Raw genomic sequence first — 22,492 nt, forward strand, 5'->3', positions numbered from 1 at the left:
TGTGGACGCTGCAAAATATTTGAACACTATATGGTGGTATTATGGGGTGGTGTATATGGCAGTATTTGGTATTATGTGCGCTAACATTATGATAAAAACTGTCTAATAATACAAGTGGGGGGCACTACATTGCTCAATGCCCAGGGCCCCAGCTTTTGCAGAAACTCACTGCATTTTTGGGGTGTGAGAGATTCGTGGCCATTTCACATCTTAATAGCCTTACACAGAGGGACTAATTAATGTTCCAATGTGAATGATTTCATACCATAATTGACCGTTAATTGATTATTTGTATACAATATGTAAGTGTGGAATAGGTCATTTCTAGAGTTCCTATCATACCTCTCATTCATTACATATTGGATTCTAAAGGAACACTATACAAAAACCTGGTACACTGGGACAGATGTACTAATGCAGTCTAAGATTCAGATGTGTAAACCTAGACCAGGCAGTCAGAAGATGCACCAAATTCATCACAGTGGCGCACGCTGTAAGATAAATTGGGCGCATCTTACTTGATCTGCTAGACACTTCTCTAATTATACCACCTTTGATTGCGCTTAATTTGTGATAGAATTTTGGGCCAGTTTTTTTGGACGCACAATTGCGCATATTAGGCCACACCCCTTTTCCGTTAAGCCACACCCCTTCTCAGAACGTTCTAGTGTGGCGCAAACATCTGGTTTAAAAGAAAAAGCACCAAACTGCGCCAGAAATTGGCGCAATTTGCGACACATTCGAGCTGCAGACTCATTAGTACATCTGATCTACTGTGTATGCCTAGTGTAGGGCCTGAAGGGGTGGAGCATGACACAAGTATTTTAAAGAACACCAAATATGGAAGCCATGCACCGCCCCTTTAGACCCTGCACTGTATATAACAGTGTATCCGTTTTCTTGGAGTGTTCCTTTAAGTGATAGCCTGCAGATTTCCTGGATAGATGATTGGTAAGAAATAAAGTTATGTGATGTTCTGCAGCTCACCAGACAGCTGATAAGTAAGAGATAGGGGTGTGTGATATTCTGCAGATCAGTAGATTATAGGCCAAACAAAAGGGTATGCAATGTTCTGCAGATCACTAAGCAGAGGATAAGTGATGGTCTGCAGCTCTACAAAATTATTAAAGGGGTATTCCAGTTTTATCAAATAAATGTTATTCTTTGGTATAATAAAAAGTTCTAACTATTTACAATATACTTTAAGTATCAATTCATCACAGTTTTCAAGATCCCTGCTTGCTGTCATTCAACCTTGAGGGCATGACCACACGTGGCGGATTTCCTCCGCAACTGTCCGCATCAATGCCGCACAGAATCTGCGTTGCAGATTCTGCTGCGGATCTGCACAAAATGTGCAGTAAATTGATGCGGACTAGCTGCTGCGGACTGCGGTAAAAGTACTTCCCTTCTCCCTATCAGTGCAGGATAGAGAGAAGGGACAGCACTTTCCCTTGTGAAAGTCAAAGAAATTCATACTTACCGCCCGTTGTCTTGGTGATGCGTCCCTCCTTCGGCATCCAGCCCGATCTCCCTGGATGACGCGGCAGTCCATGTGACCGCTGCAGCCTGTTATTAGCCTGTGATTGGCTGCAGCCGTCACTTAGACTGAAACGTCATACTGGGAGGCCGGACTGGAGACAGAAGCAGGGAGTTCTCGGTAAGTATGAACTTCATTTATTTTTACAGATACATGTATATTGGGATCGGTAGTCACTGTCCCGGGGGCAGAAACAGTTACTGCCGATCGCTTAACTCTTTCAGCACCCTGGACAGTGACTATTTACTGACGTCTCCTAGCAACGCTCCCGTCATTACGGGAGCCCCATTGACTTCCTCAGTCTGGCTGTAGACCTAGAAATACATAGGTCCAGCCAGAATGAAGAAATGTCAAGTTAAAAAAGCAAGACGGATCCGCAGCACACATAACATGTGCATGACAGCTGCGGACTTCATTGCGGAAATTAGAATCTCCATTGAAGTCAATGGAGAAATTCCGCCATGAGTCCGCCACTGCTCGCAACAGACAGAGCATGCTGCGGACACCAAATTCCGCTCCGCAGCCTATGCTCCGCAGCGGAATTTTACGCCTCGTCTAAACGAACACTGCTAAATTAAAGTGTAAGTCAATGGACAAACGGCTCCGCTGTGGATTAACGCTGTGGAGTGTCCGCAGCGGAATTTAAGTGAAATTCCGCCACGTGTGAACCCAGCCTTATTATTTACATCTAGGGGATAAAAAGCTTCCCTGGTCATGTGATGGACACACAGGTGTAGGGTTCGTTACAGTACAGTTATCAGAGCTGTATCTTGTAAAGATCCCTGCACCTGTGTGTCCATCACATGACTAGGCCCAATTTTTATCCCCTGGAAGTAAACATATTAAATGACAGCAAACAGAGATCTTGAACACACTGAGGAATTTATACACAAAGTAAAAAGAATAGCATTTACTTGCTGAAACTGGACAACCCCTTTAAGTGTAGACATGCAACAGTAGTAAGTTATGTTCCCATCAATGCTCTGCAGGACAGAGATGATTTGCAGATCTAGTTTGTACTGATATTGGAGGCCAAATGCACACGATGCGTATTACGTGCGGAATTACTGCGCCTATTCTTGTGCGGCAAATCCACAGCGTAATACAGAACCAGCAACGTAACTGAGATTTCAAGAAATATCATCTACACGTTGTAGATTTTTTTTCGGCATAGAAATTGGTCTTGCGTTTCCGCTTGCGAATAGTATCTGACTAAAACGCACCATTAGGGTATGTTCACACGCACTAATTACGGACGTAAATCGGGCGTTTTTGCCCCGAATTACGTCCGAAAATAGCGCCTCAAAAGAGTTGACAAACATCCGCCCATTGAAAGCAATGGGCAGACGTTTGTCTGTTCACACGAGGCGTATATTTACGCGCCGCTGTCAAATGACGGCGCGTAAATAGTCGCCGGCGTCAAAGAAGTGACCTGTCACTTCTTTGGCCGTAATTGGAGCCGTTATTCATTGACTCCAATGAATAGCAGCGCCAATTACGTCCGTAATGGACGCGGCGTTCAAGCGCCTGCACATGCCGTTACGGCTGAAATTACGGGGATGTTTTCAGCCGTTACAGACGCTGTCGTGTGAACATACCCTAAAACAGCACCTATTTCTGCATCAAAATGTAAAAACCGCACCTACAAATGCATTAAAAAATTTACTATTAGGTGCGGATTTTACCTGCGGAACGACCTGCGTTTACCTGCGGTTTTGATGCAGATTTTCTGCACCAAATCCCGCAACGCGTGCATGTAGCCGCAGAGATTCCTGATGCTGTTTTCTCCTTTTGACCCCACAGCTGGATGAGACCTTCACCTCTGCTCTCCTTCCTCAGCCTCTGCGCCCTCTGTCATTCACAGGTAAGAGATAAGGTCATTTTACTCTTTATCAGGCCCCAGTCCATCACAATAATGATTTCCCCGGGGCCCGCCGCCATAATAACTCGTACCATTGGATCCAGGGGATGGTGACACCGGTGGCATTATCTTCGTTTATTGCATTTTACTCCTATAGAGAGTAGAACTGATTCCTGAATGTATTAGATGGTGTGGATAATGTAACTAGGAATTTACATTAACGGCTCATTTTCACTTGGGGATTGTTCACACATGAAGCTTTTGTTACGATTCTCCACTGTAAAATTCCAATGTGTGAAACTGCATTACGGGCCTGGAAATTGGTAAAATAAATATTGGTGGACCACATTTTCTCCATTGGTTGTCTGCTATTACCTGAATTCAAGTGAATCCTGCAATACCAGACACAGCCAATGGTCAACAGTGGCGCTATTTAATGCAGAAAAAAAAGCAGATTATTTTTCTATTCCTGCAAGCCGCGACAGAAACGGCTCATTTCCCCGTCTTTCACATTCACTCCTGATTATACTTGTTTTCTCAACTTTCTACATGTACCACATCATACATTTTTATATAGGGTCGTCAAGGGGTTAATTATAGTCTTCCTTTAATATCCCTGGCGGTCTAGAGAGACTTAGTGGTTTATATCTAGTATTTCTGTTGGTCTAGTGTACTTTTAATTTATTTTCCAAAATTCTTATAGGGGTCGGAGATATCTTAGATCTCCAAATCCTCTGCTTTTCTTCACACAACCATCCAGTTAAATGATAACATTTTGTCTGTCTGCAGCTGCCACTAGGGGGAGCTCCAAATACGCATGCAAATCTTCCTAGTGGTGACAAAAATATTTTTTTTCAGGTGCTAGAAATGCCCGTGACGATTGTGTGGGCTCCCTTTACATTTATTTTTTTTAAAGGAAGGAATTCAGTGTAAGGCCCTATTCACACGACCGTAATTTTTATCCGCAATTACGGATCTGTAATTGCGGATCAAAATACTGATCCATTTATTTATATGGCCCACTTTAATATACGGGAAGGTTTCCGGGCCGTAGAAATGACCCGCAAAAAATAGGACATGTCCTGTTTTTTTTTATTTAGGGACAGTGCTCTTATACTTTATAATGGGAGTAAAAATTAAACAGTTATGGCTCATAGAAGGCGGGAAGTGAAAAACGAAAAACGAAAAAACACAAAATGGCTTGGACTCCAAGGAGTTAATAAACCCTTCATGTCTCCCTTTGATGTGCTCTTCTTTCTCTGCGACATGTCGCTTCTACCTCCGCTTGGCAAATAAAAATAGTGAACCTATTGAGAGGCAGCTGGTCATATCAGCGTAGGCGGCTATCTTGGCGTGTAATATTGATCAAGACACAGAAATAAACTAGATCAAGTAGACGGTATGACACAAAACATCTATCTCGTCATGTCTTCCTTCTATCCTGTGCGATATTCTGGTCTGAAGAAAATATTGGGCATTTTACGTGTAATATAATTAAGGCGCAAACACGACGTTCTCTTACGTTTTCTAAAGGCTCTTTTACACGGGCCAATTATCGGGCAAACGAGTGTTCGCGAAACGATCGTTCCCGATCATTGCCCTGTGTAAACAGGGCAACGATCGGCCGATCAACGAGCAAACGCTCGATCATCGGCTGATTGGATCGTTTTAACTAACGAAACTATTACGGTTGTTGGCAGCACATGCGTAAACAGGGAGACGCGCTGCCGACATGATAATAATGTATGGGGACGAGCGATCGGAGTAACGAGCGCTCGTCCCCAGACATAGCTCCGTGTGATAGGAGCAAACGAGCGCCGATCAAGGAGCTGTCTCATTGATCGGCGCTCGTTTACATGGTCCTTGTCGGGCTGTGTAATATCGGCTTATGCCATGGGGTAAATTTCCCTGACCTTTGTGGTGATCACAGACTCAGACACGATAGCCCCAGAGACACAGAGCACTAGAACGCCCCCTGTTCGCCAACAAATTTAGGGCATGTTCACACAGTGCTAAAAAAAAAGATGTGTAAAAGTGTCAATTACGCTTAATGAAGCGCTTTTATGACACGTTAAACGCACCACAATACACATCAAATGTCGTGTATAACGCCATGTGAACAGGACCTTACTGTGAGAATTTTAAAGAGGGATAGAGGCTTAACAAAAGGTCCAACAAATTTACTATAATTTATGGCAGAAGCTGGGCACATGTCGTTTTTACCGCCTGATGGACGCCGTAAAAACAAAACCCCCAAAAAATGGCGTAATTGCTGTTTTTTTCCCATTTCACCCCACAAATATTTTTTTTCAGCTTCCCAGAGTGTTATGCGGTACAATAAATGGTGCCATGACCAACTACAACTTGTCCCGCAACAAAGCAAAGCCCTCATACGGTTATGGCGACAAAAAAACAAGAAGTTATGGCTTTTGGAAGGCGGGGAGGAAAAAAATGAAAAAAAAAAATTGTCCGTGTCTCCAAGGGGTTAATCTCAGCAGCCCATGACAAAGGCTGGAAATAATTCAGATGAGATTTCTATCATTACATTTATTAATCCTAATGAGCTCCTTTCAAACACAATCACATCTTGATTTGAATGGAAAGGTTGATTAGGCGCTAAAAATATGTGGGTACCTGCGGCACTTACTTTTTCTCTCCCTCTTTTTCACTCTCTCTCGTTTGCTCTCTATCTCTCTCTTTCTCTCCCTCTCTCTTTCGCGCTCTCGTTCTCCCTTTCTTTTGCTCTCTTTCTCGCTCTCTCATTTTCCTCCTCTCTATCTTTCTCTCTCTTTTTCTCTCTCTTTCATCTGCTCTCTCTTTCCCCCTCTTTCTCTCTTTTGCTCTCTCTTTCCCCACTCTCTCTTTCTCTCTTTTGCTCTCTCTTTCCCCACTCTCTCTCTTTCTCTCTCTCTCTCGTTTGCTCTCTATTTCTCCCTTTCTCGCTCTCTCTTTCTCCCTCTCGTTGTTTTGCTCTCTCTCTTTCCCCCTCTCTCTTTTGCTCTTTTTCCGTCTCTCTTTCCCCACTCTCTCTCGTTTGCTCCCTATTTCTCTCTCTCTTTCTCTTCCTCTTATTCCCTCTCTTTCTCTCTCTCTCTTTCTTGCTCTCTCTTTTTCCTCCTCTCTCTCTTTTGCTCTCTCTCTCTTTCGCTCTCTCTCTCTCTTTCCCTCTCTCTCTTTCCCCACCCTCTCTCTCTCTTTTGTTCTCTCTCTTTTGTTCTCTCTCTCTCTTTTGTTCTCTTTCTTTCTTTCTTTTTTTTTTATCTCTTCCTCTATCTCCCTCTCTTCCTCCATTCCCTCCTTTATTCATTCTTCCTCTCCCTTTTTCCCCATTCCTCCTCTTTTCTTTCCCTTCCCCTTATGAGACTTCTGATTTATGTTTTTCCTCCATTTGGTTGGTATCCTGTCCTGTCTGTAGCAGTCAGATTACAGGAAAACTAGGATATGTCGCTACCTAGGTGTGGGACTAGGTGTGAACAGAGCCTTATTTATATCCAGAGACTGTAAAGACCTAATACTTCTCACAGCTGGGAGTTACAAATGTTACAATGTATCGTCTACTTTAGACAATCCTTGGTCAGCTAAATACATCGGCAGTGCGAGTTTCCAGTACTGATAATTTGCTACAATGTGTAAGTGCAGGTAAAATGCATCATCCTGGAGTCCACACTAATAAGCTCACAGAGGACTGTCTGGACTGAATACAATTGTAGCAAACCCTCAGCTGTGAGATGGTCAGGATGTATAAAATAATGTTTCCATTCAATGACAACAAACAGAGATCTTTAAATGGAGGAATTTAGCCAGAAATACTTATATTTCTTTTTTAATTTCTCTACTTTGTTTCTTCATCTTGGATCTGCAGAGTGTTGCAGGTAAAGTTCTGGAGAAAACTATTGAGGAATGGATGAGATATAAAGAAGACTGTTACAGATGGATGACAAGCACAGCGCAACCTCAAGGTCAACACCTCCATTATTACTTATGGGAAGATAGTCACTGGGACCAGAGTAATTGTCACGACCCCGATCCATGTCATATTAGGGCACATGGATGTATTAGAGGGGAGTAACCCACGCTGGACTCCCCTCTATTAGCCAGAGTGGACAGCCGCTCTGGAGGACCCAGCTGCATCCCTGCTTTACTTCCCTGGCAGCTTTGCTGCAGAGTCAATGAGGATTCAATGGCGGCTTCCCCTGGCGGACCGCCATCAAAGGTGTCGTCCAAACCAGACAACCCCTTTAAGGCGGATCGGTCACCATACAATGTTGCCCTGTTTAAGGTCAGAATAGTATGGGGAAGGGTCATCTCTACTATCAGCCTAACGGCACAAAAAAATATTGTGCCGTTTGGCCAATTGCACCTAACAAAGAATACAGCAGATTTATAGTTATGTCCGCTGTATACATGAGGGCAGTGCTCCCTGCGTCTCCCTCACTGCTCGTACCAGTGATTAATGGCTGCCGTGTATCTGGCTGTATACAGGGCAGCCATCAAACACTGCTGAGGTTCTTTATCTCAATATAATTTTAGAAAAAACGGATTAATACCAGAACCTGATATGAGAAATATCGTGGCAAAAACATAATGTGAACAAAGCCTAAGCTCCCATGCTCCCTCCAGTGACGGAGATTAAAGGAATTTTCTACCTTGGACAATCAATACTTGTTAGAAGGTCCCTTTACAATAAGCAGATCACAAAATGTCCCACTGCTGGGACCCCCAGTGATCAGCTGTAATCTGAGGGGAAACCTAGTCGTAAGTGTTACATTTCCCTGCAGCGCCACCACAGGGGAAACTAAGCATTACACCGCGCATTCATTTCAATGGGATATCTCTGTTATACAGGACGGGGTCCTCCAGAGCAAGAGACGCCTTTTGTAGCCACTCACCGGCCAAGAGATGAGGGTCATGAACAGAAGACCCCCCTATATTATCTCACAATTTTCTAGTAGAGTGTATGAAAATTGTTTTTATAAATTAGACAACTTTAATCAGTTTTATTGTATGTATGTATTACTATGTCAGTAAAATCGGCATCACCCGCACGTGAACATAGTTTTCTGTGTGACATTGCGGCAGGGCAGGTGAACCTCCAATTACCAGAGAGGGACCCTGACTGGAAATTTTGGTGACATTTAACCCTGGGGTCCAGCAGAAGGAAATGACCCATTCTATAGCATCTGACTCCATGTTTTCCGTATGTACAACAGGAGGAAGTGACACAGAGCTTGCAATCTATTGTCCATAGCGGCTGTGTTTACTTGTAGAATAATCCTTTGAGAATCTGTGGGAAATGAGATGTCTATGGACTGAACAACCCCAGTAAATATATATGTAGCGCCTATATATACTCATAGCCACACCCAGACGGCGTATTGGACCCATGTTTAACAGTCCGTATTCCGGTTGCAGCACCCAGACGCCTTTGGCCCAACTGACCCTATTGTACGGCACCATAAGGATCTATAGTACTGTAAGTTCTGTTCAGTAGAACCAACGTGGGGTCCAGGTTTTCCCATTAAAACATTTATAGCATATTGATAGGATACGCCATAAATGTCCGATCAGTGTGGGTCCAAACGATGGGATCCCCTTATAATTATGAGAATCGGGGTACCAGGCAGAAGAAGAGGAGTGTCTCCCAATTGCTATAAGGGCATGTTCCCACAGGTCGGATATGCTGCATAAAAGTACGCAGCGTATCCGATCTACAACGCACAGGGAATTACGGATGAAAAACCGCACCAAATTGTGGTGCAGATTTTCGGGTGGAATCTCTGCTGCGGAAAACAGAGTTTAAAAAAAAAAAAGTCAATACCGTCTTTGCCACAGCGACGCGTCCCTCTGTTCTCCGTGCAGTCCGACCTTTGTGATGAAGCTGCAGCCCATATGACCACCGCAGCCTGTGATTGGCTGCAACAGTGAAGTCAGATGTAACATCATCCCAGGAGTCCGGGCTGCGCGGCGAACTGCCGGGAAGAAAAAGAGCAGTTGCTATGACAACGTCAAGGGTGTAAATATAGACTTTTCTATTAAATTTAAACCCCAAAAAGTTTGTTTTCTTTTCAGATTTGCCATTTTTGCGGCGGAATCGCAGCATTTCCATTGCAAAAATCGCAACATTTGCTATTTGTTGCGGGTTTGACCTCCCCATTGAATTTAATGAAAAAACCCGCAATAAAAGGGCAACGATTCCGCAGCATAAATTGACATGCTGCGGATTTAAAAAACGCGCCGCAAATAAACTTATGAATGTTTTCGCCGCAGATTTTTTCTGCAGCGTGTGGATGAGATTTGTTCAGATCTCATCCACTTTGCTACTACTATAAATGCGGCGGATTTTCCACGCCGAATTCAATTGCGGAAATTCTGCAGTATTCACGCCACGTGGGAATCCAGCCTACGAGTGACTGCACATGCTCGGCCACCTCTCCGTCTAGAATGGGGGATCGGTCACCCCTATTCTTGGGATCCCATAACGCTATCACTTGACATTCGTTATTTTCTCCTTTGCTCATAGGCCGGCATTGTAACCGCACTTTTGACATGTATGCGTGCTGGCCAGATGGAACGCCCGGAACGCTCACCAGTGTGTCTTGTCCATATTATCTTCCTTGGTTCCAGAAAGGTAATTATGTCATTATTTACTTATCCATGATGGTAAAAATGGCGGAACAACCATAATGTTATATATAAGAATGCGTCGTATTAATTCCTGAGCAGCTAGTCCGATTCTCGAGGCACGAGGCACTGCACGACTGGGATCTCATTCAGACTTATTCACTGTGCGCTGGATTCAAGGACAGGCTCAATAAGTGTTTGGGGAATGCTGTAAATGTATGGGAATTGACTATATTTGTAGTCATCAGTTCATGATAATGAAGAGTTATATAGGAAAGTCTCCAGCGGCAGAGGTAATGCTATACAGACAGTCAGTTGCAGACAGTCTTTAGGATGTAGGGGCCCTGGGGACCGTTCAGACAAGAACTTTGTGTTAATGTATTCCGCAACCTCTGTCAGCTAAATGAATAGAATATTGACTCTCTTGTGCCCTCTGGTGGCGAGTTTGAGTTATGCAGCTTAAAGAGGACCTGTCACCTCCCCTGATATGTCTGTTTTAGTAACTAATTGTATTCCCCATGAAATAAGAATTCTGGAACATCTATTCTTAGTGCTTTACGTTGTGCCGTTCCTCTGTTATTCCTCCTAGAAATTTATGAACATTTCCAGTTGGGGGTGTCTCCCTCCACAAACTGTCACTGTCCAATCAGTGCTCATCGAGTGAGACCGTGTAAGGACACGCCCCTTAGACAAGGAAAATGGTAACACCCAGTTGTCAATTTATTCTTACATTTCTAGGAGGAATAACAGAGGAAAGGCGTTCTAGCATAGTTATTTTATGGGGGATACAAATAGTTACAAAAATAGAACTGGAACATACAAAACAGCAATCACAGTTTTTATATTTGGCGTCACCATGTGGTTTTCAATAAAATTCAGGGGCATAGCTATAGGGGGTGCAGAGGTTGTAGTCGCTACCGGATCCTGGTGCCAGAGGGAGTGCAAAAGCCCCCCTTGCCACATAAGAAGACACCTAGAGGAAGTGTTTGTGTTGGTAGCCTGCACGTGGGTGTTTGTACCCTCATTCTGCCGCCTCTTTATGATTGCGCCCACATTAGAGGTGAGGCGTTAGTAGAGGGGTACTCTGTATTCATGCGATCAGCTGTGTGTCTTGGCAGTAAAACATGGACAGGTATCTCGACGCTGCGGGCTGGACGGCCACTGGGTGATGATCAATGGGACGCAACCTTGGAGGAACTCCTCACAGTGTGATGATGAGATGGAGATGACGAAGGAAGAGGTGACATTATATGATGTTGGCTTTTAAATATTCTATTGGACTAGCCCCTATAGCATTCAAGTCCGGGTCCACACGCAACGCAAAAATCTGACGCAAATCGGCAGCAAAATCGACAGATTTTGCTGCAGATCTCACCCCTCTACATCCACAACAGTAATTAACATGCTGCGGACTTTAACCCCTTCAGGACCCAGCCATTTTTGAGTTTTTTCGTTTTAATTTTTTCCTCCCCACCTTCCAAAAGCCATAACTTTTTTATTTTTCCATTAATATAGCCATATGAGGGCTTGGTTTTTTGAGGGATGAGTTGTATTTTTTAACAGTATCATTTGTTGTACCATATAATGCATTGGGAAACTGGGAAAAAATTATTTGTGGGGTAGAAGAGGAAAAAAACAGCAATTCCTCGTTTCAATAATTTTTATTGGTTTTTGCAAGAAAATAGAACATCAGTATTGCATTCAACATTGCAATATCAGCAGTACAATAAATCATCTCTACATATAACGCACAAGTTAATACAGTCGTGATTGGAGAGACGTCATTATGTCATAACAAAGTAAAAGAGAACAAGTATAAACAGACAAACAAAGAACGTATAAGCAAACAGCAATTCCTCAATCTTTTAAGGGGTTTCGTTTTTCCGGCTTTCACCATCCGGTAAAAACGGCATGTTACCTTCATTCTACCAGTCAATACGATTACGGCGATACCAAATTTATATAGTTTTTCTTTGTTTTACTAGTTTTACAAGGAAGAAACGGATTGTTAAAAATAAAATTTACGTTTTGTCGCCACATTCTGAGAGCCAGAACTTTTTTATTTTTCCATCGATTGAGCGGTATGACGGCTTATTTTTTTGCGGGGCGAGCTGTGGTTTATATTGGTAGCATTTTGGGGTACATGAGACTTTTTGATCACTTTTTATTTCATTTTTTTCTGAGATATGAAGTGACCAATAAACAGCGATTCTGGAGTTTTCAAATTTTTTATTTTTACGGAATTCACCGTGCGCATTAAATAATGCTATAGTGTAAAGGTTCAGACTTTTAAGGACCCAGTGATACCAACTTTGTTGTTTATTTTTTATATTTTACATTACTTCAGAGGAAAAATGGGAAAAGGGGGTGGGGTTTTTGAACTTTTGATAAAAAAATTTTTAACACTACTAAAAACTTTATTTAACTTTTTTTTTTTTTTTTTACACATTTCATTAGTCCTCCTAGGGGACTTGAACCAGCGATCGTTAATTCGCTGGTACGATACACTGCAATACTAATGTATTGCAGTATATCGTCATTTTTACAGTAAGGGTATGTTCACACGGCCTATTTTCAGACGTAATTTGGAGCTTTTTACGCCTCAAATTACGCCTGAAAAAACGCCCCTAATACGCCTACAAACATCTGCCCATTGCTTTCAATGGGTTTTACGATGTTCTGTTCCCACGAGCCTTTATTTTACGTGTTGCTGTCAAAATACGGCGCGTAAAATGACGGCTCGTCAAAAGAAGTGCAGGACACTTCTTGTTTTTGGAGGCGTTTTTCATTGACTCCATTGAAAAACAGCTCCAAAAACGGCTGTAAAAAATGCAGCGAAAATCGCGAGTGGCTTAAAAAACGTCTGAAAATACGGAGATGTTTTCAATGGAAAACAGCTCCTGATTTTCAGACGTTTTTGACTCAGCGTGTGAACATACCCTAAGGCTGGGTTCACACTACCTATTTTCAGGCGTAAACGAGGCGTTTCACGCCTCGAATTACGCCTGAAAACACGGCTCAAATACGTCGGCAAACATCTGCCATTTCAATGGGTTCGCCGATGTACTGTGCCGACGACCTGTAATTTTACTCGTCGCTGTCAAAAGACGGCGCGTAAAATAACAGCGTCGTCAAAGAAGTGCAGGACACTTCTTGGGACGTAATTTGAGCCGTTTTTCATTGACTTCAATGAAGAACAGCTCCAAATTACGGCCGTAATGGACGCCCCGCAAAACGCGAGTACGAGCAATTACGTCTGAAATGCAAGAGCTGTTTTCTCCTGAAAACAGCTCCATAATTTCAGCCGTAATTGTCGTTATCGTGTGCACATACCCCAACACTGCTTAACAGGACATGAAGAAAGGCAGTCCTGGGGGCCTTCATTAGGCCCTGAGCTGCCATGACAACCATTGGTAACCCCCCCCCCCCCGATCGCAGGGTGGGGGCGATGAGCTGTCAGAGGGGGGTGCCCCCGTTTGTAATGTCCTAGATACTGCGATCGTGCTTGATTGCAGCATCTAAGGGGTTAAACAGCCAGAGACATTGCGATCGCTGTTCCTGGCTGTTAGTCCCGGGTGTCAGCAGTAAAACCCAGCTGACACCTGCTGCATACAGAGCAGGCTCAGCAGGTGAGCTCGCTCCGAACATTACTTCCCCCACCTCGACGCAATAGTACATCGTGGCGCGGAAAGAGGTTAAAATCACTTCCTCGTGGAAGATTTCCCAGCATGTGGATGATCATCCTCCGTATGGCTGCTACTGAAATCATCTGCGGATATTCTGTGCTCAAATCAGCACAGACAATCCGCAGCGTTTCTGCTACGTGTGGACCCGGCCTTACTCTTTGATAAATTAAATTATTTTTTAAGTCAATATGTACGTTAAAGAGGTTGCCCAGGATTGGAAAAACATGGCGGCTTTCTTCCAAAACAGTGCAACTCCTACCCATGGGTTGCATCTGGTATTGCAGCCCAGCACCTTCAGGGTATGTTCACACGGCAGCCTCTGTTACGGCTGACATTACGGAGCTGTTTTCAGGAGAAAACAGCTCCGGCATTTCAGACGTAATGGCATGTTGCCGGCGTTTTTCGCTGCGTCCTTTACGGACGTAATTGGAGCTGTTTTTCCATGGTGTCAATGGAAAACTGCTCCAATTACGTCTCAAGAAGTGACAGGCACTTCTTTGACGTGGGCGTCTTTTTTACGCGCGCGCGTAAAAAAAATGGCCGTCGGCACAGAACATCGTAAAACCCATTCAAATGAATGGGCAGATGTGTGCCGACGCTTTGGAGCCGTATTTTCGGACGTAATTCGGGGCTGAAACGCCCGAATTACGTCCATAAATAGAGTGTGTGAACACAGCCTTAACAGTGAATGGTGCTGAGCTGCAACACCCCACACAACCTGTGGACAGGTGTGGCACTGTTTTTGGGAGAAAGTAGCTATGTTACCATAGGGTTTATTACACAAGTATATTAGGTGTGATGTGAAAGATTGAAAATGTTTTAGGGCGGATTTACACAAGCACTTAACAGCACTTAAAAGGCACTTAACAGCTCCGTGAGCCATCACATAGGATGCGCGGCTGCGTGATTTTCGCGCAGCCGCAATCATTATGACACGATGTTTGTAGACAGAAAAGCACGTGGTTTGCAAACATACTTTTGACTGCTGTTGCGCGAATCACGCGCGTCCCACGGGAGTGCTTCCGTGTGGTGCACGTGATTTTCACGCACCCATTGACAGTCTGCACTGTCCCATAGACTAGCATAGGTCCGTGTGACACGCGTGAAAAACACGCGCGTTGCACGGACGTATTACACGTTCGTGTAAATCCGCCCTCATTTAAAGACGTCCCCGTTTTGTCCTTAAAGACGACCTCCAGTGGATACACAACTTTCCATGTCTGCACCCCCACCTGACCGTATACCACACTCTACACTTCTTTTATATATACACTGTACTTACTTTTTGAACTACGGCCTGGTCTGTGCTTTTAAAAAGCCTCCATCTTGATTATTAGATTTCCCCAGCTTTCTCTTCCTCTCTGCTTTGCTATCAATCCCATGATGCTTCAGCACAGCATCACATGACCAGCTAAAGACCATACCATTTCTGCATGCTGGGGGACACTGTGATTATCATTCTCTCTATATTTTCCTAAATAAGCTGAGAAACCATAAGTATACAGACAGGGCGGCTGCACTATATGCTTCTACATTATACCTGTGTGACAGGAACCGGTCTGAGTATCAGTGGTAGCTGATGATAGAAGTTTATGTCCCGCCTGTGTATAACTAGTGTAGTAACAGGAACTGCTAAAGCCTGTGATGGGTGACACATAGATCTCCATAGACTCAAGTAGAGAAAGTAGTCACTGAGCCTGATTCACACTGTTTCTAAGCAACCATCCCAGTATGATATATAGAGATAAATAACAGGTGACAGACTGACACATGGAATACCATAATGGAGCACATTTGGCCGGAGTGTCCCTTTAAAGTAAATGTCCACCTTCTACGCTGTTTTTAGGGCCAACATTCTGTGTTGATTAATGTTGTAATATATTTTTATAGCGGTTGGAGCTCAGTTTTTCTGATACAGAGCTCCAAATCCCCTGCATAGACATAGAATTAAGGTATAAAATTCTGTCTGCCTGCAGCCACCACTAGAGGGAGCTTACTGCATACTGTGTTCTTATTCAGTTCAATGTATAAGTTGTCTGCAGTAAGAGTGAAGTTATAGGAGTTTCAGAATTAACACTTTGTGTCTATGTTTTTCTAGGTGGGGACAAAGGATTTACTTCTCAGTTTCAGAGCTCTGTATACTGTGGGTTATTCATTGTCATTGATGGCCCTCTTGTCATCCCTACTGATTCTGACCATGTGTAGGTAAATATCTCTTCTGGGTACACCCACCCAAACTGAGCATCCTGCCACAGCTACCTTGGGCACTTCTATATCACCCATTTACCCAGGTCTTCTTGTCATTTCAACCCTGCCTCGTCTTATACTTGCTTTCTACACTTACCACTGACTGAACATTGTTATACTGGTCAGGAGTGGACAAAGACAGTGGGTCTTATAGTTAGCGTAAAATGGGGCGCCCTCCTGGTGGTAGGTCATGTCACCATGCCATCCTGGCTACAGGACTGTTTGTTCCATTTTGATCCTCCTACCCATCTCTTGCAGAACAAACGGGAATTTTCCTTATTTGCTAATGTGAAAGTCCCTGTAGGGAGGTTGACACAACCCATAGAGAAGAAGGAAGGGACAACCTGATATAAATAAATTGACAACTGACTGTTAGAATTTTCCATGTCATTATACAGAGACACTAACCAATCAGTGCGGACAGTGTCAGACTTTGTAGAGACGCACCCTATTGACAAGGAAAATTAGTGATGGGAATTTTTATAAATTTCCAGGAGGAATAACAGAGGACCTGTACAACGCAGAGTTTTAAGAAAAGATACTTTAGCATTGTTATTTCAGACATGTCAGGAGAGTGGACTGGTTTTCTTTAAAAGGAGTTGTCTGGGCATGGTGCGGTTGTTCATACTGATAACCTATCTACAGGATAGATCAGGGGTCTCAAGCACGCGGCCCGCGGGCCGCTTGCGGCCCCTTGGGCTGTCATCTGCGGCCCGCGGGACACAGAGCCGCTAGTATCGGCTCTGCTCCGAGACTCTGGAGTTCCCTGACATCGCTGTCCACATATGAACAGCGATGTCTGGGGCTTCCCCAGAGCCGGAGTCCCGAGCAGAGCGCTGGTGTCGGCTCTGCTCCGGGACTCTGTGGAATTCCCTGACATCGCTGCCCATATATGGACAGTGTGTCAGGGTCTTGCCCAGAGCGGAGAAGAGCGCTGGTGTCGACTCTGCTCCTGGACTCTGTGGAATTCCCTGACATCGCTGCCCATATATGGACAGTGTGTCAGGGTCTTCCCCAGAGCGGAGTCCCGGGCAGAGCGCTATTATCGGCTCTGCTCCGGGACTCTGGGGAAGCCTCTGACATGCTGTCCATACATCGACAATGATGTCAGGGTCTTCCCCAGAGCAGGAGTCCCAGTGATGTCAGGAGCACAGCTGGAGTCCCAGGAAGAGCCTACTAGCGCTCTGCCTGGGACTCCAGCTCTGGGCAAGCCCCTGACATCACTGGGGCAGCCTCTACAGAGGGCACTGGGGCAGCCTCTACAGAGGGCACTGGGGCAGCCTCTACAGAGGGCACTGGGCAGCCACTACAGAGGGCACTGGGGCAGCCTCTACAGAGGGCACTGTGGCAGCCTCTACAGAGGGCACTGTGGCAGCCTCTACAGATGGCACTGTGGCAGCCTCTACAGATGGCACTGTGGCGTTATCTACAAGTGGGTGTGTGACAGTATTTGAAGAGGACACTGGCATTATCTAGGGGTGTGTTGCATTATCTACAGAGGGCACTGTGGCCTTATCTACAGAGGGCACTGTGGCCTTATCTACAGAGGGCACTGTGGCCTTATCTACAGAGGGCACTGTGGCCTTATCTAGGGGTGTATTGCATTATCCACAGAGGGCACTGCGGCAGCATCCACAGAGGGCACTGCGGCAGCATCCACAGAGGGCACTGCGGCAGCATCCACAGAGGGCACTGCGGCAGCATCCACAGAGGGCACTGCGGCAGCATCCACAGAGGGCACTGCGGCAGCATCCACAGAGGGCACTGCGGCACTATCTAAAAAGGGGCTGCCCAATCTTGACATGTGTGCTAACTGAGCCGCCGGACTGCATTTAGCGACACTTAAACTGGAAAGCTGGATTGTTGAAATAAGCATGTGGAGAAATATCTCAAATTTTAAACCTAGCGCTATTATTATAGTAATGCAGTATTATTATTATAGTAATATAGTGTTATAGTAGTTCAAATAACTAATTGATTAACAATAATTTTGTATTGTATCAAATTTGAAAGTAATGCGGCCCGTCAACTTCCCATTTTTTCTATATGCGGCCCACTTACCCGGCCGAGTTTGAGACCCCTGGGATAGATCATCAGTTTACGAGCAATGGAGGTCCGACACTTGGACTCTGCCCCGATCAGCTGTTCTGGCACCGGAAATTATGGCTACACTGTATAGCATCGAGCTGGGTTACTGCAAATGATCGGTCCAAGGTCTGGGTGTCGGACTAACGCCGGTTATATATTGATGACCTATCTTGTGAATAGATCATCAATATGAAAAACCGCCCCATGCCCGGACAACCCCTTTAAGTCATTCCTAGAAACACGAAGAACATGAAAACGAGCGCGGTCATAGAGATGTAAACCACATCTGACCTTGAGGAGGATTCTTTTCTGTAAAGGCTTAGAACACATAAGCATATTGTTATCATGATAATTCCGCTCTTGTGAATTCCCAGCAGGAAGGGACGGGATCCAGATCCTCTCTGGCTGCAGCGACACATTTCACCTAAAATCTGTCTCACGTCTCGTCTCAGCTGGTGAGGTTGGGGGGGGGGGGGGGTTTCATCTATCCGATTAAACAGCACAATTTGGAAAACCGCTATGTCTCCCAGGCTGCGGCCGCCAGTTTGTCAGAGATAATTAAATAATTTCCACAGAATGAACAGAATCTTATTACATTACAAGTTGACAATTTATTCATACATTTCCAAGAGGAATAACAGAGGAACGGCACAAGACAGAGTGTAAAAGAAAGGTTCTTCAGAATTGTAATATCATGATGTATTCAAGTATTTACTAAAACAGACATGGAGAGGAGAGGAGAGGAGAGTCGAAAGGTCCTAATTAAAGACATAGCAGGTTCATGCAGTTTCTGCCAATGAAAATAATTGTCCAGTTTCAGTAAATTAATGTTAATTTTGGTATAATTAAAAGTTATACAATTTTCCAATATACTTTCTGTATTAATTCCTCAGTTTTCAAGATCTCCGCTTGCTGTTATTCATGGTTTACTTACAGTGGATAGAATTTGGTCTATGGTCATGCGATTTGTTACAGTAGGTGTATCAGAGAGGTGTCTTCTAACATTCTCAGAACCTGTGTGTCCATCACATGACCATGGCCAGAATTTCTATCCACTGGACATAGACGATGAATGTTCCTACTGAATAACAACAAGCAGAGATCTTGAAAACCATGAGGAATTAATACAGAAAGTATATTGGAAAATTGTATAACTATATACAAAAAAATAAATAATAGTAATAATAATAATTATTTGCTGAAACTGGTCATCCCCTTTAACAAGTCCTTGTCATTGTACAATTTCAGGAAACTACGCTGCACCAGGAATTACATCCATGCCAACCTGTTCTTCTCGTTTGCTCTGCGTGGAATATCTGTCATTGTGAAGGACGTTTTACTAGAGAAGCGATGGGGTATGCAGATCATTGAGGTGTCAGATTGGGAGATTCTCATCAGTAACAAGGTAAGGAAGAGGCTAGGATAATACTTCTCCAGATACCTGCATTACACAGCTCCTACAGCGCACGCCTGCTCAGTATATCGGACTAGTTGTCATTTCTCATCGGTATAAAGTATGGTTCTAGTTGAAGACTTCCTACCAGCTGGAGCTCTGCAAGAAGAATCAGTACCTTCCATATTGGATATTACTTTTAATATTAAATTTAGGGCTACAGAACACTAAGGAGAATCCAGCACTGACCAGTCACAGGCAGCACAATTACATCCAGTGACTCACAGGTGAAGTCTTCTCTGAATGGAGACATTTTCTCTTTTCTCATCTTTTACATCTGGCCCAGGCTGCCATGACACTACTGCCAGCCACTAATCGTCTCAGCAGAGTTTGCTTCCCAGACATTTTCCCCTTCCTCATCTTTTACATCTGGCCCAGGGCCAGATATAAAAGATGAGAAGAGAGAAAATGTCTCCATTCAGAGAAGACTTCACCTGTGAGTCACTGGATGTAATTGTGCTGCCTGTGACTGGTCAATGCTGGATTCTCCTTAGTGTTTTGTAGCCCTAAATTTTATATAAAAAGTAATATCCAATATGGTGCTTCCTCATGCCACGAATCGTCTGTGCAGAGGTTGCTGCAGACATTTTAGGTTCCCCACTTTTTCATCATCTTCCCCACCTTCTCAACAGTGTCTGCTGTGCTGCCCGGTGCAAATACTGAACTGCAGAGAATATAGTGACATACCGATAGTCCTAGTACCACACCGAGTAAATAATGGTACACATAATGCCCTCCAAAATTTTTTGGACAAGTGCATAGTTCCCTTAACAGTTATAATGCCCACTAACTGCCCCAAGTAGATAGTGCGCCTGACAGTAGTAGTGCTCAAACACTGCTTCCAAAAAGAACTGTGCAATGCAGAAGGGCCCCATCAGTATTAGTGCTCCCCCATGGTGCCCGCATTAGTAAAAGTGCTCCCCCATAGTGCCTGCATTAGTAACAGTGCCACTCTTAGTGCCCCCATTAGTAATAGTGCTCCCCCACACTGTCCCCATTACTAATAGTGCTTGACCGCAGTTCCCCTTATAGTGCCCCCATTAGTAATCGTGCTGCCCCACAGTGCTCCCTTTCAGTTCCCCCATGTTAATTAGTGCTCCCACAGTGCTTCACCTAGTAACTGTGTCCCTCGTAGTGCCCTTATTAGTAACCCAGTGATCTCATTATTATTAGTGCCCCCCCAGTGTCCCCAGTAGTAACCACACCCCCCACAGTGCTTCCCTTAGTAACAGTGCCCCTCATAGTGTCCCCATTAGTAATAGTGCTGCTCCTCAAAGTGTTCTCAATTGAAATAATGCTCTGCCAGAGTGCCAATATTAGTGCCCCCTTTAGAAACTGCCGCCAGCTCCTCACCTCGTTCCTTTTTTACAAACATACAAGCAACTAGAGTGCACATCACCCGGCTATTCTACGGAGACCTCCTGAGATCCTCTGCACGATCGTCAGTACACTGACGCTACATGCAGAGAAAGCCCCAATGGCAACCGCTAAGCCGTGGACTCGGTGAGTGCTTCAGATTGATTTTTAATCTGCAGTACTGACTCAGGCCAGCGATCTACTTGGCCCTCGTTGGCGATCGATGGGTTGCCGACCCCTACCGTAGACCAATGATGGTGATCTCCATTGGAGACTACATAAAATCAGCTAGAAAGCATGGCTACAGCAGAGGATCTGAATTTCAAAAGGTGTAGATTTTTTTTAATGCATGTATATTATAAAAATGAGCATGATCCTAATCGGGCCATTGAATAATTTCACATGTATTATTAATTTATCTTATACAGGCCGCCATTGGATGTCGCACGGCACAGGTTATAATGCAGTATTGCATTCTAGCCAATCATTATTGGTTTGTGGTGGAGGCGGTCTACCTATACAAGCTTCTTATTGGTGCAGTCTTCTCCGAGAAGAACAATTACACCCTCTACCTGTATCTCGGATGGGGTAAATAAATTATTTAATAAAAACACTTCAAACCTTGATAATCCGAGCAACCAAAGATGAGAACTTCCTATCACTGTATATGTTTTCCTCAACCTGTGGCTCTCCAGCTGTTGGAAAACTACATATCCCATCATGCTCTGGCAGCCACAGGATGTCAGGGCATGTCGAGAGTAGCCGTTTTGCAACAACCGGAAAACCGCCGGTTGGGTAACGCTTCTATATAGGATTAGAAATGGGCATTCATTTCATGCCAATAGCTTGGGTATATCTTTATTTAGAGGAATGTGTTTCTCTCCGTGTTGCAGGGACACCAGTTTTATTTGTAGTTCCCTGGATGACGCTGAAGTATCTCAAGGAAAACAAAGAGTGAGTGAAGATGCATGACGCCATATTACGGTGACCAGCCTCTTCTTGTACATATGGCACAATATTACTGCCCACGTCTCATTTCACCATACTTCAAATACTTTCCCCTTTTACATGGTCCCCGAAATTCTAAACTCTAATTGGTTGAAGTTTCCCTCTTCTAGATGCTGGGCGCTAAATGACAACATGGCCTACTGGTGGATTATCAGGATCCCCATCCTGCTGGCCTCTGTGGTGAGCGGACATTGGTGTTACCTCATTGTTATACTCCCAACTCCAGCGCTGGGTACTGGTCGCCATCTTCCACTGTAAATGGTGGGAGTGGAAGTACAGGTGGCATCAGCGCTTCTGTATAAAAGAAGACCATGCTGGTCTCAACAAGAACTTCACGTACCAGTTAGGTCAACTCAGGCGGTCGGCCTGTCCTAGAGCTCTCTGGTGATACCGCCTAACATATTTGGCAATTGGGTAGAATTGGGAGTCCTTAAAGGGCTTGTTCAGGTTGGATAACCCGTTAGTAGAGAACAGGGACTCTACGGAGAGAGCTTCTGGAGGAGCCCCTCAAGGTCAGCTGTATCCTTTAGAAGGGTAGCCTCCGGCAAGTGAGACCAATGGGCCGTTCATATAGTGAATGGATGAGCCAGAGGACGAGCTGCTCTCCACTGTGGCTTATAGAGAAAAGTCCC

General features: G+C 44.4%; 1 protein-coding gene across 3 annotated transcripts in view; it reads left to right on the top strand.

The window, feature by feature from the left end:
* The window catches only part of LOC142655846 (glucagon receptor-like), a 73,739-nt gene that overhangs the window by 44,862 nt on the left and 6,385 nt on the right, over positions 1-22,492 (top strand). For all 3 annotated transcript variants that reach the window (XM_075830468.1, XM_075830467.1, XM_075830469.1), the window contains exons 2-10: positions 3,344-3,404; positions 7,264-7,360; positions 9,922-10,029; positions 11,141-11,262; positions 15,807-15,913; positions 19,292-19,448; positions 21,281-21,440; positions 21,746-21,806; positions 21,971-22,040. In XM_075830468.1, the coding sequence (XP_075686583.1) occupies positions 3,344-3,404; positions 7,264-7,360; positions 9,922-10,029; positions 11,141-11,262; positions 15,807-15,913; positions 19,292-19,448; positions 21,281-21,440; positions 21,746-21,806; positions 21,971-22,040 (943 nt within the window). The remainder of the gene's footprint in view (positions 1-3,343; positions 3,405-7,263; positions 7,361-9,921; positions 10,030-11,140; positions 11,263-15,806; positions 15,914-19,291; positions 19,449-21,280; positions 21,441-21,745; positions 21,807-21,970; positions 22,041-22,492) is intronic.

This window comes from Rhinoderma darwinii, chromosome 6 (genome assembly GCF_050947455.1).
Source record: "Rhinoderma darwinii isolate aRhiDar2 chromosome 6, aRhiDar2.hap1, whole genome shotgun sequence".
Lineage (NCBI taxonomy): Eukaryota > Metazoa > Chordata > Amphibia > Anura > Rhinodermatidae > Rhinoderma > Rhinoderma darwinii.